The sequence below is a fragment of the Notamacropus eugenii genome, chromosome 4, assembly GCF_028372415.1.
Source record: "Notamacropus eugenii isolate mMacEug1 chromosome 4, mMacEug1.pri_v2, whole genome shotgun sequence".
NCBI classification, from domain to species: domain Eukaryota; kingdom Metazoa; phylum Chordata; class Mammalia; order Diprotodontia; family Macropodidae; genus Notamacropus; species Notamacropus eugenii.
This window is the reverse complement of record NC_092875.1, coordinates 235,259,862-235,276,577: the sequence shown is the minus strand read 5'-3', so window position 1 is coordinate 235,276,577 and position 16,716 is coordinate 235,259,862. Positions and strand designations below refer to the sequence as shown.

Here is a 16,716-nt window from a genome sequence, read left to right as displayed (position 1 = left end):
CCTGGATCTATTTATGACATGCAGTATATGTTACCCATTGCCCATCGTCTGTGTTATTATCAGTTTTCATTATGTCATTTTATGAACAAGACTGGGTTAGGTCAGCTGTTTAGGGTGCTGAGAATCACATGAAATTGTCTAAAGACTGTTCACTGTGAATATTCTGAAGGGTGACAGAGACTTCAGATCTTCCCATTAGCGCTGTCTTTGAGCATATGTCAGTTTGAAAGCTTTCATTCCATAGAACTTCACTGAGTTTAAATTTGTGGTGATTTTTTTTAGGCCATTTTGAACAGTGGAGTATAATCTCAGTAAAGAACCTTGAAGAGAGTTGTATAAATGGTATCTCTGAGTGATAGGGTAAAACAGCAGATAAAATGAAGTATATTTTATTGCTTAAAGTATAACAACTTGGTATTAAGCCATCTTCATCATAAATCCATCTTTCATGGTTTGGGATTTATTTACATTTTCAACCCAGCAAAGAGATTTTTTAACAAATTAGTATTACTGTCTCTTGTGTCTTCTTTTTCTCTTAACATGGCATTGATGAGTTACACCAAAAACTCAAATCAAGGTAGAAATCATAACTAGGAGCTCTGGACTTGAGAACATTGCTAAATCTTTGAAATTTTCACCAAAAACACTTACTCTAAAATGCTTGGAATCAGGCTATCACATGAGTTAAAATTAAGAATTTCACATCAAGATGAATGAGTAGATCTCATGATCATAGTTGTATACCTAAAAGAGAACTCAGAGGCTGTCAGCTAGAATCTTCTCAATTTAACATCAGAGAAACTGAGAATCAAGAACACAAAGGGACTTACATAGGAGGAAACCATGTAGGAGATAAGTGTGGGAGGTGAGACCTGAACCCCAGACCTCTAACTCCAAAGCAAGTGCCCCTCATGAAAATTAAAAATAAAACCAACCCACAGCAAGTTTCATCTCAGTTAGGAAGGACTGAACATTTTGTAACATATTTGAACACCCAACTTTTCAGAAAATCATATGAAAGATTTTGAGATGTTCTTTCCTGGGCTTTACTTCATATACCATTCTATATAAATGCAGATTTCCTATTTTCCTTGTAAAGGCCTTAGAGTTTTGTTGCAGGAAAGCCTAGCATAAATTAAACTTTAAATTAAATTTCATTCCACCAGAAAGTTCTGTTGTAGTTATGTCCTATTTCTGGCAGATTCGTCCTCAGTGTGGATTGTATTTTAATATTGCAGGTGCTGCAGGAAGATTTTATATTAGTTGAAATACTGAAATAGTGATGGAAACGGAAGAGTACAACTTTAAACAAAGGAACTATGAGTAATACATTAGAAGAATAATCGAATTTTAATTCAGTACTTGCTCAGCTCACTAAGCAGGACACTGCTGTTCAGTTTTTAGTACTGAAAAATTTGCTGTTTTATTGTCTTTAAAGAAAAGACATTCAAATGATGAGATTTTGGAAGCAGAGTTTGAGGTTATAATTGAAGTTAGAAAGGTTTCGTGAAATTAATTAGTGAGATGATCTCATTTTTATAAATGAAAAACACATCAGTCATACAGTTCTGTCAGGTTACCATTGACCTAAGTGCTAATAATGTGTTAATTTACATTAAGGCGACAGCAGTGTGTGGCAATTGGGCAGCAGATAGGATTTAGCTATTTTTCATTAGCACTTGGACTTTGATAAAGGGGAACAGAAAAGAGCTGCTTGACCTTTCAGTGCTTAAATTATTAAAGAGCAAATAGATTTGAGGTCTGGATGCTTGCAAATCTAATTTGTCTTGTGGAGCAAGGATGAAAAGACATTTTGGGTTTGAAATTGCTCTAGTCAACTTAGTTCTCTCTTTAATGTATCTGAAGATGAATAGATGGGAGCCATTTGAAATGTAATATACACGGAGTAGGGTATGTAGTAGAACTAATGTTATCTTGCTGGGACAAAGGCATGTTTAAAGGATAATTTTGTCCCTAAAATATGTGTGATTCTTAAAATAATTGTTCCTTAGAAAATAAGGGAGCTTTTATTTTCACAAGTATCCACTTGATTGAAATGATATTGCTTGTGCTTCTTTTTCTTCATTTAACAAGAAAGTCCAAGTTGTCCTAGTTACAATTTTGTCTTTGAATCAGCACCATGCAGTCATGTTTGGGGTTTTTTTGTTTGTTTTTCTAATTCCATTTCTAGAATATCTAGACTTTGGATTATCTGTGGCAAATTCAAAATCTCATACTGGCTTCCCTTCATGATTCTATATATGCCTGTCCTTTTAGTCACAAGATCAAAGGATTTAGAAATAGAAAATCAGCTTAAATCAATTAGTTAATCAAAAATCATTTATTAAAGCACTTTCTTTGTGCTACCAAGATTGGGGAACCTGCAGCCTCGAGGCCACATGTGGCCCTCTAGGTTTTCAAGTATAACCCTTTGATTGAATCCAAACTTCACAGAACAGATCCTTTTATTAAATTTTTTGTTGTAGCAGCTAGGCACTATAGTAAACACTGGGAATACAGAAATAAAAAGGAAAGAGCCTCTGTCCTCAAAAAACTTAAGTTTTGTTGGGGAGAGGCAATATTTACATGTGTAGCTATATATAAAACAGAAGATGATTTTGTTGGTGAGAGTACTGGTAGTTGTGGGTAATGAGGAAGACTTCTTGTGCATTTTAGGCATGGAATATGGCTCGTGCAAAGAAACAGACAGGAAATGAAATGTATTATATAAGGAACAATAAGAATGCCACTGGGAGTGCAGGAGGGAGTGTAATGTGTAATAAAGCTTGAAAAGTATTTGGTTTCAGGTTGTGAAGGACTTTAAATACTAGAGGTATTAATATACAGGGCATCCTGAAAGCCTTAATGCAGTTTTAAACCACTGGAGTTTATTGAGTAGAGGAGTGATAATGGTTATACCTATGCTTTAGAAAATCACTTTGACAGCTCCATTGAGGATGGATTGGAGTAGGGAGAACCTTTAGGCAGGCAAATAGATTAGAAGGCTAATGTATTAGTCCAGGTAAAAGATGGAGAGGGCTTGAATTAGAGTGCTGGCTTTTTGATTGACAACAAAGTGGATGAATGTGAGAAGTACTTTGGAAGTAGGAACAACAGGGTTTGGGGGGAAAATCAGGTAATTCCCAATGTTCTATTTTATAAATAAGGAAATTAAAGACAGATAGTTCAAGAATTTGTCCTATATGATAATAGGATTTAGTATTAGAAAGGAGTTTAGTGTTCGTATTATCCAAAACTCTCATTTTACAGATGAACAAGTTAACCTAAATGGGTATTATGGCTTGCCCTATGTGACACGGATAGTTTATTGCAAAACAGTTGCACATATTAACATAAGAAGAAATATAATTTAAATAGCCCTATATTAGAAAAAGAACCTAAACAAGCTATAAATGAACGCCTTAAGAAAAAATCCACAGGACAAGAAGGATTTACAAGTGAATTCTACCAAACATTTAAAGAATGATTAATCCCAATACTATATAAACTGTTTGAAAAAAATAGTAAAAAAAATAGGAGTCCTACCAAATTTCCTTTATGACACAAATATGGTTTTCATACCTAAACCAGGGAGGTCAAAAACAGAGGAAAACTATAGAAAAATTTCTTTAATGAATATCAGTGCAAAAATTTTAAATAAAATACTAGGAAGGAGATAACAGTAGTCTTATTACAAAGATCATACACTATAACCAGGTAGAATTTATATCTGAAATGCAGGGCTGGTTCAGTATTAGGAAAATTATTAGCATAATTATCCATGTCAATAACAAAAACAATGAAAATTGTAAGAGTATGTCAAAAGATGCAGAAAAAGCCTTTGACATAATATAACATCCATTCCTATTTAAAAACACTAGAAATGATAGGGATCAATGGAGCCTTTCTCAAACCATCAACAATCATTATCTGTAATGTTGTGTTCATCCTTCATTGTTGAAGAAGACCATGCCATCAGAGAAATGATGACATGACTTGCACTTGATTTTGTTTTGAGTGAGGGAGGGCTGTGCAAGGTCACCAGCCTCACTTCTCCTCCAGAACCATCTGAATCCAGTGATCAGATATTCATCAGGATGACTGGAGATGACCCAGGATGCACTGGAAGACCTTGGCCCCTTTTGGGCCAAGGTCTTTGTCAGTACTCACTTAGGGTGAGATAATACCCATTCATTGAATAAGACTATTTAAGAAGTAGCCAGGGCACAGCCCCTTCAATGAGGCAAAGAAAAAGGCTGGGAGGGAAACTGCATGGTTACTATTGATAATAATTCTAAAGCCAGGAGGGTCCAGAAGAGCCCTTGGGCAAGGACCTAGTGGCTTCAGAGCTTCAGAGTACAGTAGGTTTAAGGTTTTGGGAAAGAAAAAGGCAGGGACAGGACAGGAAAGGACAGGACAGGACAAAAACCAGACAATTAAAAAGAAAAACAAAGACCAGCTAAAAGCAGCAGTGATACAGACGGGATAAACTAGAAAGAAGACTTCCCAGTAAGATCAGGGGTGAAACAAGGATGCCCATTATCACCACTGTTATTAACTATTGTACTAGAAACACTAGCTGTAGCAATAACACAAGAAAAAAAATTGAAGAAATAAAAATAGGCATTAAGGGAACAAAACTATCCCTCTTTGAAGATGATATGAAGGCATACTTAGAGAACCCTAAAAAATCAACCAAAAAAAGTAATTGAAACAATTAACAACTTTAGTGAAGTTGCAGGATATAAAATCAACTCATGTAAATCATCAGCATTTCTTCTATATATTTCTAATGATAGAGAAATTCCATTTAAAGTAACTGTAGACAGTATAAAATACTTGGGATTCTACCTGCAAACCCAGGGACAATTAGAAAAGGTTTTCGTACAAATAAAGAAAGATCTAAACAGCTGGAGAAATATTCGTTGCTCATGGGTAGACCATGCTAATGTAATAAAAATAGTAATTGTACATATTTAATTTGCTTATTCAGTGTCATATAATTCAAAGTAAGAAAAATTATTATGGAGCTAGAAAAATGAGTAACAAAATTCATTTAGAAGATCAAAAGGTCAAGAATATCAAAGGAATCCATGAAAAAAAAATTGTGAAGGAAGGTAGACAAACAGTATTAGATTTCAAACTATATTGCAAAGTGATAATCCTCAAAACAGTCTGGTACTGGCTAAGAAATAGAGTGCTTGATCAGTGGAATAGCTTTGGTACACAGTACACAGATGTAAATAACCATAGTAAACTAACGTTTGATAATCCCAAATATCCAAGCTTTTAGAATAGAAGTTCACAAAAATTGCTAGTAAAACTGGAAAGCAGTTTGGCAGAAATTAGTTACAGACCAACATCTTCCATCATGTACCATATGCCACATACCACATACCAAGTTAAGGTCAAACTAGATAAATGATTTAGACATAATGGGTAAAACCATGAGTAAATTAGTAAAGCACTGAAAAAATATACCTGTCAGAACTATGGATAAGGGAAGATTTTTATGACCAAACAAGAGAAAGAGAAGATTATGAGAAGTAAAATAAATAATTTTGATTATGTGAAATTAGAAAGAGAAAAAAAAAAACTCTTGTACAAAGAAAACTAATACAGCCAAAGTTGCACGGAAAATAGGAAATGGGGTGGGGGGAGTTTAGAAAAAGTTTCTCTGATAATGGCCTCATTTTTCAAAAATATATAAGACCATTGGTCCACGTTATATAAATAAGAATCATTCTTCAGTTGATAAATGGTCAAAAGACATGAATGGGCAGTTTTCTGAAAAAAAAAGTTGTTAATAATCACATGGAAAAAATGCCCTAAAACACGATTGATTTGAGAAATGCAACTTAAAACAACTCTGGGGTGGAGTGGAGCCAAGAAGACAGAGTAAAACCAGGGACTTGCTAGAGCTCTCCCCCCAAAAACCTACAAAAAATGACTCTAAACAAATTCTGCAGGTGCACAACCTATAGAATGACATAGTGAAACAAATCAATAGCCCAAGACAACCTGGAAGGTCACTGGGAAGTGTCTATCAAGCTGGGCTGGGAACAGAGCGCAGCTAGCATGGGCCTTTCAAGCACAGACATGAACTGAGGAGGCCTTGGGGAAGGGGTGGATGTGGACTGAATCACTGGCTGTTGTGGCAGTTTGCAGACTTCATGACCCCAAAATGCTGAGGACTAATTGGAAAGTCAGTGGGGAAAAAAAAACTGTCAGACCTGTGTGAGAGAGTAGAGTGGTCTGGCACCAGCCCCAGGGTGGTGCAGGGGGTGGAGGAGTCCATGACAGGCATAGCAGCAGCAGGGGCAGCCACAGCCATTGTTTCTGGAGTTCTAGGCCCACAGATTGTAGGGGGATTGAGCAGCTGACAGTCCGGCCTCCCCCCCCCGCCCCCCTCCCCACTGAGAAATGAGCAAAAATTGGAAAAAGATTAAGACTATAGAATCTTGTTTTGGCAACAAGGAAGACCAAAATATACAAACAGAAGACAACAAAGTCAGAACTCCTACACCCAAAGCCTCCAAGAAAAATATGAATTGGTCTCAGGCCATGGAGAGCTCAAAAAATCAAATAAGAGAAGTAGAACAAAAAATGGGAAGAGAAATGAAAATAATGCAAGAAAATCATGAAAAATGAGTCAACTGCTTGCTAAAGAGAACCCAGAAAATGCTGAAGAAAACAAGACCTTAAAAAATAGACTAACCCAAATGACAAAAGAGATCCAAAAAGTCAATGTGGAGAAGAATGCCTTAAAAAGCAAAATTGGCCACATGAAAAAGGAGGTCTAAAAGTTCACTGAAGAAAATAATTCCTTAAAGAGTAGAATGGAGCAGAAAGAAGCTAATGACTTTATGAGTAATCAAGAAATTATAAAACAAAACCAAAAGAATGGAAAAAATAGCAGACAATGTGAAATATCTCATTGGAAAAACAACTGACCTGGAAAATAGATCTAGGAGAGAGACAATTTAAAAATTATGGGACTACATGAAAGCCATGGTCAAAAAAAGAACCTAGACATCATCTTTCGAGAAATTATCAAGGAAAACTGCCTGGATATTCTGGAACCAGAGGATAAAATAGATATTGAAATAATCCACCAATCGCTTCCTGAAAGAAATCCCAAAAGGAAAACTCCTAGGAATATTGTGGCCAAATTCCAGAGTTCCCAGATCAAGAGAAAATATTGCAAGCAGCCAGAAAGAAACAATTTGAGTATTGTGGAAACACAATTAGGATAACACATGATCTAGCAGCTTCTACATTAAGGGATTGAAGGGCTTGGAATATGATATTCTGGAGTTTAAAGAAGTTAGGATTAAAACCAAGAATCACCTACCCAGCAAAACTGAGTATGATACTTCAGGGGAAAAATTGTCATTCAATGAAATAGAGGACTTTCAAGCATTCTTGATGAAAAGAACAACACTGAATAGAAAATTTGATTTTCAAACACAAGAATCAAGAGAAGCACGAAAAGGTAAACAGGAAAGAGAAATCATAAGGGATTTACTAAAGTTGAAATGTTTACATTCCTACATGGAAAGATAACATTTGTAAGTCTTGAGACTTTTCTCAGTTGTAGGTTAGTTGGAGGGATTTTTATATATAAAGAGACAGAGGGCACAGGGTGAGTTGAATATGAAGGGATAATATCTAAAAAAAATTAAGGGATGAGAGAGGAATACATTGGGAGAAGGACAGAGGGAGTAATAGAATAAAGTAAATTATCTCTCACATAAAAGAAGCAAGGAAAAGCTTTTTCAGTGGATGGGAAGGTAGGAGGAGGTGAGAGGCAAAAAGTGAACCTTACTCTCATTGGATTTGGTTGGGAATAACATGCACACTCAATTTGGTATGAAAATCCATCTTACACTACAGGAAAGTAGGGGGGAAGGATAAGCAGGGGGTGGGGGATGATAGAAGGGAGGACAAATGGGAAGGTAATAATTAGAAGTAAACACTTTTGAGGAGGACAGGGTCAAAAGAGAGAATAGAATAAATGGGGGGCAGCATAGGATGGAGGGAAATATAGTTAGTCTTTCACAACATAACTTAAGAATTGTTTTGCCTGACTACACATGTATAATCTATATCAAATTGCCTACCTTCTCAATGGCTGTGGGTGGGGAGGAAGAGAGAGAAGTTGGAACTCAAAGTTTTAATAATGAATATTAAAAATTGTTTTTACATGCAACTGGGACATAAGTTGTACAGGCAATGAGGTATAGAAATCTCTCTTACCATACAGGAAAATAAAAGGGAGGGGAATTGGAGAATTTTGATGGGAGGGTAGATTGGGGGAAGAGTTAATCAGAATGCATGCTGTCTTGGGATGGACAAAGGGAGAGATGGGGAGAAAATTTGCAACTCAAAATGTTGTGGAAGTGAATGTTGAAAAAAGAATTAATTAATTAAAAAAAACCTCTGAGATACTACCTTACAACTATCAGATTGGCTAACATGATAGACAAGAAAAATGACAAATGCTGGAGGGAATGTGGAAAAATAGGGACACTAATGAACTACTTTTAGAATTGTGAAGTTATCCAATCATTCTGGAGAACAATTTGGAACAATGCCCAAAGAGTTATAAAACTGTGTATAGCTTTCAACCTAGTAATGCTAATACTAGGTCTATATCTCAAAGAGATAAAAGAAAAACAGGAAAAATTGACTTATCTGTAGAAAAATATTTATAGCAGCTCTTTGTGTGTTGGCAAAGAATTGGAAATTGAGGGGCTGTTCATCAGTTGGGTAATGGCTGAATAAGTTGTGATTTATGATTGTAATGAAATACTATTGTGCTGTGAGAAATGATGAGCAGGAAAACCTTGGGAAGAATTATATGAACGCATGCAAACCGAAGTGAGCAGAACCAGGAAAACATTGTACACAGTAATCACAATATTGTAAGAATGATCAGCTGTGGAAGACCCAGCTACTTTGATCAAGACAATGATAAGGGAGGAAGAGAATTTGGAAGTCAAAAATTTTAAAAAGTAATATTAAAATATTTTTACATGTATTTGGGAAATATTTAACAGTGAATATATATTTTTAAAAAACTATATGCTAGTTTATACAAAATTTTAAAATTTTCATCCTTTCATTTCTTGAATTTTTGCACTACTTTTCAGCTTATTTAAAGAGGTTAATTCACAGGAATTGGAATCTTGAATCTGCAGCTTCTAGATCTGATGAGTCAGCATCACCCTTCTTTGCATTACACTAGGGTTAATCCTTTCTTTTGTTTTACTCTCTTTTTGAGAGGGCAGGGAAAATATGGAGGAACATATTTGGGTTTTTTGCTATTTTCTAGTGCTTTTCTTTTCTAAATTGATGGATTGCACTTTGCCCAGCTGTACCTGGTACATAGTTTGTACTTAATGAAGCTTATTAATTCATTGATTTTTTTTTAATATCAGAAAGTATCCATACCCATGTGAGGCTTATGTCTAGCTAGATCTTAAGCTATAGTGGGAGATCTTAGGTGAATAAAGATTGAGCCCTTTTCCGTTCTAATAATGTTATGGGTTCCTATCATCATCATCCAGCCACTGTTCTAAGTAGCTTACAAATATTTTCTCATTTGGTCTTCATAACCATTCTGGGAGGTAGGTGTTATTGTTGTCCCCAATGTTGTCCTCAATCTGAAGTAAAGAGTGTTTAGGTGACTTGCCCAAGGTTTCAGAGTTAGTAAATGTCTGAGGCATATTTGAACTAAGATTTTCCTGACTCAGGGGGCCCAATGTTCTATACTCTGTGCCTCCTAGATGCCTTTCAGCTCTAAGTCCTGTGTCACAGTATTGTTAGATTCTTCCTTTTAGAACTCCAGTCAACCTTCCTGTCACTTCCTGTTTCTCTCAATATGAGGTCACCAGCAAAAGCTCAGGGGCCCCTAGGATAGCTTCATGTGTCTGGTCTCCACATCTGTAAGCAACTCTCTCCAGTCTTCCCAATTATGTCATAAACTCTTTGTTAAGACATCAACCTTAAGTTTTTGTAGTCTGAATTTTGGCTCTCCAGGAATGCGTTTTCCATCCAGCTGCCCCTTGAAACATTGGATGGTAGCGGATCTGCCCATACTTTAAACTCCACGAGGTTCAAACTCTCTGGCTTTCAGTGGGGCTTTCTGGGTATGTAAATGTCTATCATAGCCTTCCATGTAACACTGCTGTATGTCAAGTGTGACCACTAGGTGTATTGCCAGATTAATTATTTCATCCAGACTTCCCCCTAGAAGCCCCACAATTAGAGCATTATGATGTATTTTCAATGGTTGTTTTTGGCATTGTGGGGATACTCTCCAGTCTCAGCTGGCCTCTTAATCTCTTAGCACAATTATACAAAACCTAAGCACATTTATCTATGTTTTGACCCCTTCCTACAACAGCAGCAGTTGCTTGTAAGCCCACCCTCTAGGGCAAAACATCCCCCAGTATATTTTTGATCCTTGGTAGATGAATTGACTGGAAGAAAAACACAGGAGAGCAAGCACTGAGTGGGTGTGATACCTACATGATAACATATGCACATGCTTCTTTTAATATACAAAATTTTTATGGTCAGTGAGTCTCTGTTATGCCCTTCCAGATAAATCTGCCATTTTTCTAGGACCATCTTAGTTACTAATAATTCCGTATCCATCTCTTTGCAATCTCTTTTCATGGTGTTAACTGTCATGAACAGGAGTTATTAAGCAGTAGTAGTTTCAGCTAAGTGGCATAGTGGAAAAAGCACTGGCATGAAAATCAGGAAGACTTCTCTACTTGAGTTCAAATAAAGCCTCAGACACTTCCTCGCTAGATGTCTGACCTTGTTTGCCTTAGCTCCTCATCTGTAAAATGGGCTTGAGAAGTCAATGACAAACCACCCCAGTATCTTTGCCAAGAAAGCCCCAAATGTGGTCACAAAGAGTTAGACACAACTGAAACAACAAACAACAAAAGTTGTAGGTTTTGTTCCTCCCTTACATTATGGCTATCTGATGAATTAGTTTCTATAGGAAATAAGATTTTATCTTGAAAGTGCTGTGTTGGTGAAACTCTTAAATGCCTTCTTCAAGGCCTGAAAGATAACTTCTTTCTTTAGTTCTCATTGAAATGTGAACAGTTTTCCATTACTCAGGTCCAGGGTTCCATCAGTCATGAGTTTCAGGTTAAATTGGTAGTAGAAGTTGAAATTTATTTTTTTAAAATGTAAAGTTTTCACCTTAGGAGAGAAGGGATTGTCAGCCATTACCACAATATCTCCATGTGTTATGAATGAATTTTTAGTCTGTATGGTCCTAAAATGAACCCCATGGATGCTACCTAATATAGTTATCTGCTTTATAGTATAAGCCATGGCGATACAACAAAGTTAATTGTTAAAGTTGACCTTTTTTAGGATACATAGTTCTCTTCATGGCATAAAAATATCAAAATGCCAGTGAGGAAATGAAGGACATTGTTAATTAAGTCCTGAAATCTTGCCCAGTTATTGGATAACCCCCAGGGCATAGGCTGATAGTGTCCAAATCTAATGCTGAAAGCCACTTTTCACTCATTCTTATTTTTATAAGGTGATAACCATCCTCTCCTTTCTTGGCTCATAAATCTAGTTAGGAATAAATGTACATTCAGTGGACCCTTCCCAGGATGTTTGTAATACAAGTAGGGGATACGGATTCTTTAAATTTATATCTTGGGCGCATATCATCACTGAAGGAGTGTACCACACCCTACCACCTTTCTTAACCAAAAAAAGCTACCAGTGATTGAAATGTTAAGATAAATTGTTCACATTTTCATCGACATATCTCCACAATGTTCAGTTCTCTTTATTATTTAGCACATAAATCTTCCCATAATATAGAAAATTCTTATGAAGTGGATTTGGTGGGAAAATAGAATTCCAGTGGTGCCTTCTGACTAAATGTTTCTTATAAATCCCATTCCAGAAGTATCTCAGTCCCTAACTCCTACATTTTCGTAGCCACATCTGGAGTAAATAGAAGAGTAGCACAGTGTGAGATACCAACTGACATTTATTATCTGTGACCCTAAGCAAGTCACTTTGTGGACCTCAGTATCTTCATCTGTAAAATTAATGGGTTAAATTACATGTTCTATCAATTCTCCTTCAGCTCTAAATCTATAATCCTTTGATCCTAGAAGCTCAGGTGCCCTTCATGCTTAATCTGTTTAACAAAAACAGCAATAATAAGTAACTAGCGTATATGTGTATATGTGTGTGTATATGTATATATATATGTATATGTGTGTGTATATGTATGTATATATATATATGGTGTTTTAAAGTTTCCAAAGTGTTATGTATCTTACCTCATTTGATCCTAATGACAACCTGAGGAGGTAAGGTACTATTATCATCTCTATTTTATAGATGAGGAAACTAAGGTAGAGGTTAAGCATCCAATAGTTAGGTAGCTAGTAGGTATCTGAGATGGAATTTAACCTCATGTCTTTCTGACTCCAGGTCCATTTCTCATCATGCCTGTTGTACTTTCTGCCACTACAACTGATAGGTAGCATTTAAATAAGACTTGTGAGGTTTACCAAGCATTTTATAAATATTCCCTCATTTTATCCTCATGATAATCCTGGAAAGTAGGAGCTAGTCTTCTCCCTGTTTAACATGAGGAAAATAAGGTAGTGAGTAAGTGGCTTGTTCTTGGTTACACAGCTAGTAAGAATCTAAGGAAAGATATGAAACCAGGTCTTCCTGACCCCAGGTCCAGCACTCTGTTCTCTGAACCACCTTCAAATGGGCCAGTCTCAATAGTCATAACCAAAATTAGAACATAGAACATCTTACCTAATAATTAGACTTATGGATAGGAGTATAGTACGTAAAGAAACAAGAAAGAGAGAGCCTTGTTGAGTTGTAAAATGGATAATTTCAATTATTTTAAATAAAAAATTCTTGTATAAGTAAAACCAGTGTAGCCAAGAGTAGAAAGAAAACAGAAAATTGGGGGAAGGAACTTTCATAGATAATCTCTCAGATATACTCATTTCTCAGTTATTTGAAGAACTTTGTCAAATTTATAAGAATATAAGTCATACCACAATTGATGAATGGTCAGGGCATATGAACAGGTACTTTTTTGATGAAGAAATAATGGTTATATATAATCACATAAGAAAATGCTCTAAATCTTTATTGATTACAGAAATGCAAATTAAAATAACTTTTAAGTTATCATCTTACAGCTATCAGATTGCCTAAAATAACTAGACAAGCTGTGGTATATGACTATGAGTGGAATACTGCTGTGATATAAGAAATGATGAGCTGCTTTAGAAAAATATGGAACCTATGAAGGAAGATGCTATCCATCTCCAGAGAAACGACTGACAAGTAGAATATGTGTAGTATGGTCTTACATGTATATGTGTGTGTATGTATATGTTTGTGGATATATGTATATGTATATCTACACATATATATTCACTTTAAATTGTAGCCTTCTCTAGAGTGGGGAGGGGGAGAAAGATGGAAGGAGAAAAAAAGTGCACAACAGAGAACAAAAGAAAACCTAGAAGGAAGCACAAAAAGGCTGGCTAGCTTTGAAAACAATGTGTAGAATTTATTACGTAGGTTTTCATGAAATGGAAGTTTATTGTTTTTTATTGAATCCTCTCATGTATTCTGCTGTGTACATGGAAATATTCTCTTTTTTGTTCTTTTCTCATTTTGTATTTAAATGAAAGAATGAAGAAATTAAAAAAAAAATAAGGGCATAGACCAATGTTAATTATGCCATTAATTAATAATTAGTTAGCTTGATATAATAGTTAGAAAACCGCCTCACAAAGAAAAAATGACCTGAGTCATTTACCCTGTCATATTTACCAGTCATACCCCTGACACATCTGTTGCACATCCAGAGCAAGTCCTTTAACTTCTCTGGGCCCCAAATGATTTTTTAAGACACTAAGTTTCCTATGCTGGTCTGCCTTCTTAAAGGGAAATTCCTTACTGGGATTTCCCTATCCCAGTGATGTCAACCCTGGTCTAGTCCCACAACAAGAAAACAAGAAGGAATTTCAGCAGCATCAACAACGACTCATTTATGTAGCAACTTAAGTTGTCAGAGAACTTTTCTCGTCTTTGGTGTGTGCAGTCATTCTCTTTACCTTCATGAATACCTTCTTGTACCTGAATATTATGGCTGGTGATTTGCTAACACACACCATGTTCCAATGCGTAAGGTTTTGGAAATTGTAATACATTTTATATTGTTATTTTTAAATTAAAATTTTATTCTTTTATCTCATTTGAATCAAGTAAACAAATTGAGGTGACTGAGTCTGTAAATTCATATCCAAGTATTTGGAAAACAGCATTTATTTAATTTGTTCTCATAAATATTAACAAGCTCTTCATCATTTGAAAGAAAGATGATACTTAATAGAAGTTCCATTTTCTTTAACAAAAGTACATGTTTTTATATTTGGGAATAACCAATGGGCATTCTTTCAGTGGCAGAAAGAAAGGGAAAGATCTCCAAGGCTTAAATTTGAATCCTGACTCTGATGCATATTAACTGTGTGCTCATGGACTAACTTTCTTGTCCTAGGGACCCCCTGCCTCTGTTTCTTCACCTATACTTTTCTCTGACTCTTAGTTTGATTCGTGATATCACAGATAGACGTTCTCTTCATTGCTTCAGATTACAACATATCTGATAGAGATTACAGCTCATTCTTGCCCTCATATTCTGAGTAATTTTTACCCATAATTTTTCCATAGGTCCTCCACAGAGCATCAATATGAGGGGGTGGTAGCCTTCATACGGTCTTATAGGGAGAGTTGGGAGACACGCTATCCCTCTCATTTTTAAAATGAGGAAATTGTAGCAGAGAGAAATGGATTCGGAATCAGGAAGACCCGTATTCACATCTGGCCTAAGATGTTTACTACCTGTGTGACCTGGGCAAATCAAATCTCTAAAACTGAATCCGAGGTTTATGGAAATTGTAATAGCACCTTCCTTCTAATGCTGTTGTAGGATTAAATGAGATAATATTTTCAAAGTACTTTACAAACCTCAGAGTGCTATATGAATGCTGTCATCCTCATTAACCATCAAAGTCAATATAACCAGTCTATTTTTTTTTAAGTAACTAAGGTCCTTGATAACGTCTGTGGTACAACTCTTCAGGCCATCTGTCATCATTGGGGATAATGCTTCAGCCTACTTGTACTCACCGCTTAAACAGCCAGTGATCTTTGGGGTCATTTGCTGTGTTGATCCTCCTGAGATTGTGATAGGAACCTCTAACTTCACCCCATCTACATGATCAGGATAGTAACCCTTGCACTACCTTATCTCAAAGGATTGTTGTGAGGAAAGCATGTTGTAAATGTTAGGACACAGTAGGAATGCTTGGATATCATTTTTTCCTCTACTAACTTCCCAGACCTTCATTCTTAATTGCCTTTATTCATTGTTTCTGTGATTTCCATGTCCCACCATACTGTACAGTGAAAAATGGAGTCATGGTAGCCTCACTCAGGTGTCCTTAAAAAACAAAAAACAAAACCACCCTCAGTATTACAGATCTAGGATATGAGAACTCACTGCTTTTGATTTTTCTGTTTTCCTTTCTTAGTGTTTACCAAATAGTGGTTGAAGAAGAAAGCCCTCGTAGAACGAAAAAGACGACGGAAATACTGAAATGCTACCCCGTGCCAATTCACTTCCAGAATGCATCGGTCCTCAACTCTCCATACTATTTTGCTGCGGAGTTTCCAGCAAACAGCCTCCAGGCTGCTCAGCCTTTCACAATTGGTGACAATAGAACATACAATGGCTACTGGAACACTCCTCTCCTCCCCCACAAAAGCTACAGAATTTATTTTCAAGCTGCTAGTAGAGCTAATGGGGTAAGTGTTACATATGGTTAATCAACCAATATTTATTGAACACCTACTATGTCCCACACACTGGTCTAAGACTTGGACATACAAAAAAGGAGACAAAAGAACAATCCCTGTTCTCAAGAACCTTACAAGCTATTCAGTAGACAGGCATGCAAACATATATACAGAGCAAGATATGTATATACATATGTGTGTATGTATATATTATATATGGGACACATGAGATATGACACATACATGATATCATATGTGACATGTGTGATATAACATGTACACATACACACATGATAAATAGGAAATAATTAACAGGGGGAAGGCACTGGAATTAAGAGAGACTGGGGAAAGCTTCTTGTGGAAGACATGATTTTAGTTGTGATTTAAAGGAAGTCAGGGAAGTCAGTAGTCAAAATGGAGGAGGGATTGTGTTCCGGGCATGGAGGACAGTCAGAAAAGATCCAAAGCTGAGAGATGGAGCATGTTGGTCATGGGACAGCCTCGGGACCAAGAGTATGTGTTGGGATTAAAGTGTAAGAAGACTGGGAAGCTATGAAAGGGGCTGGGTTATGAAGGGCTTTGAATACCAAACAGAGCATTTTGTATTTATTATTGGAGACAATGGTCAGCCATGGCATTTTTGTCATACTCAGTACATTCAGATTGCTTTGATGGTTAAAAAAAAAAAAAGTCCTGGTTATTAGAAAGCAGTAGTTTTCTTACATGACTTTGAACTAAATATAAACTAAGAAGTATAGGTTAATCTTTGAGGGATGGCATATTGTCATTATGATACTTTAGTTTCTTTCA

At 36.2% G+C, this 16,716-nt stretch overlaps 1 protein-coding gene across 8 annotated transcripts in view; it reads left to right on the top strand.

The window, feature by feature from the left end:
- Positions 1–16,716, top strand: part of PTPRM (protein tyrosine phosphatase receptor type M) — a 984,934-nt gene that overhangs the window by 585,184 nt on the left and 383,034 nt on the right. For all 8 annotated transcript variants that reach the window (XM_072604258.1, XM_072604256.1, XM_072604255.1 and 5 more), the window contains one exon: positions 15,642–15,915. In XM_072604258.1, the coding sequence (XP_072460359.1) occupies positions 15,642–15,915 (274 nt within the window). The remainder of the gene's footprint in view (positions 1–15,641; positions 15,916–16,716) is intronic.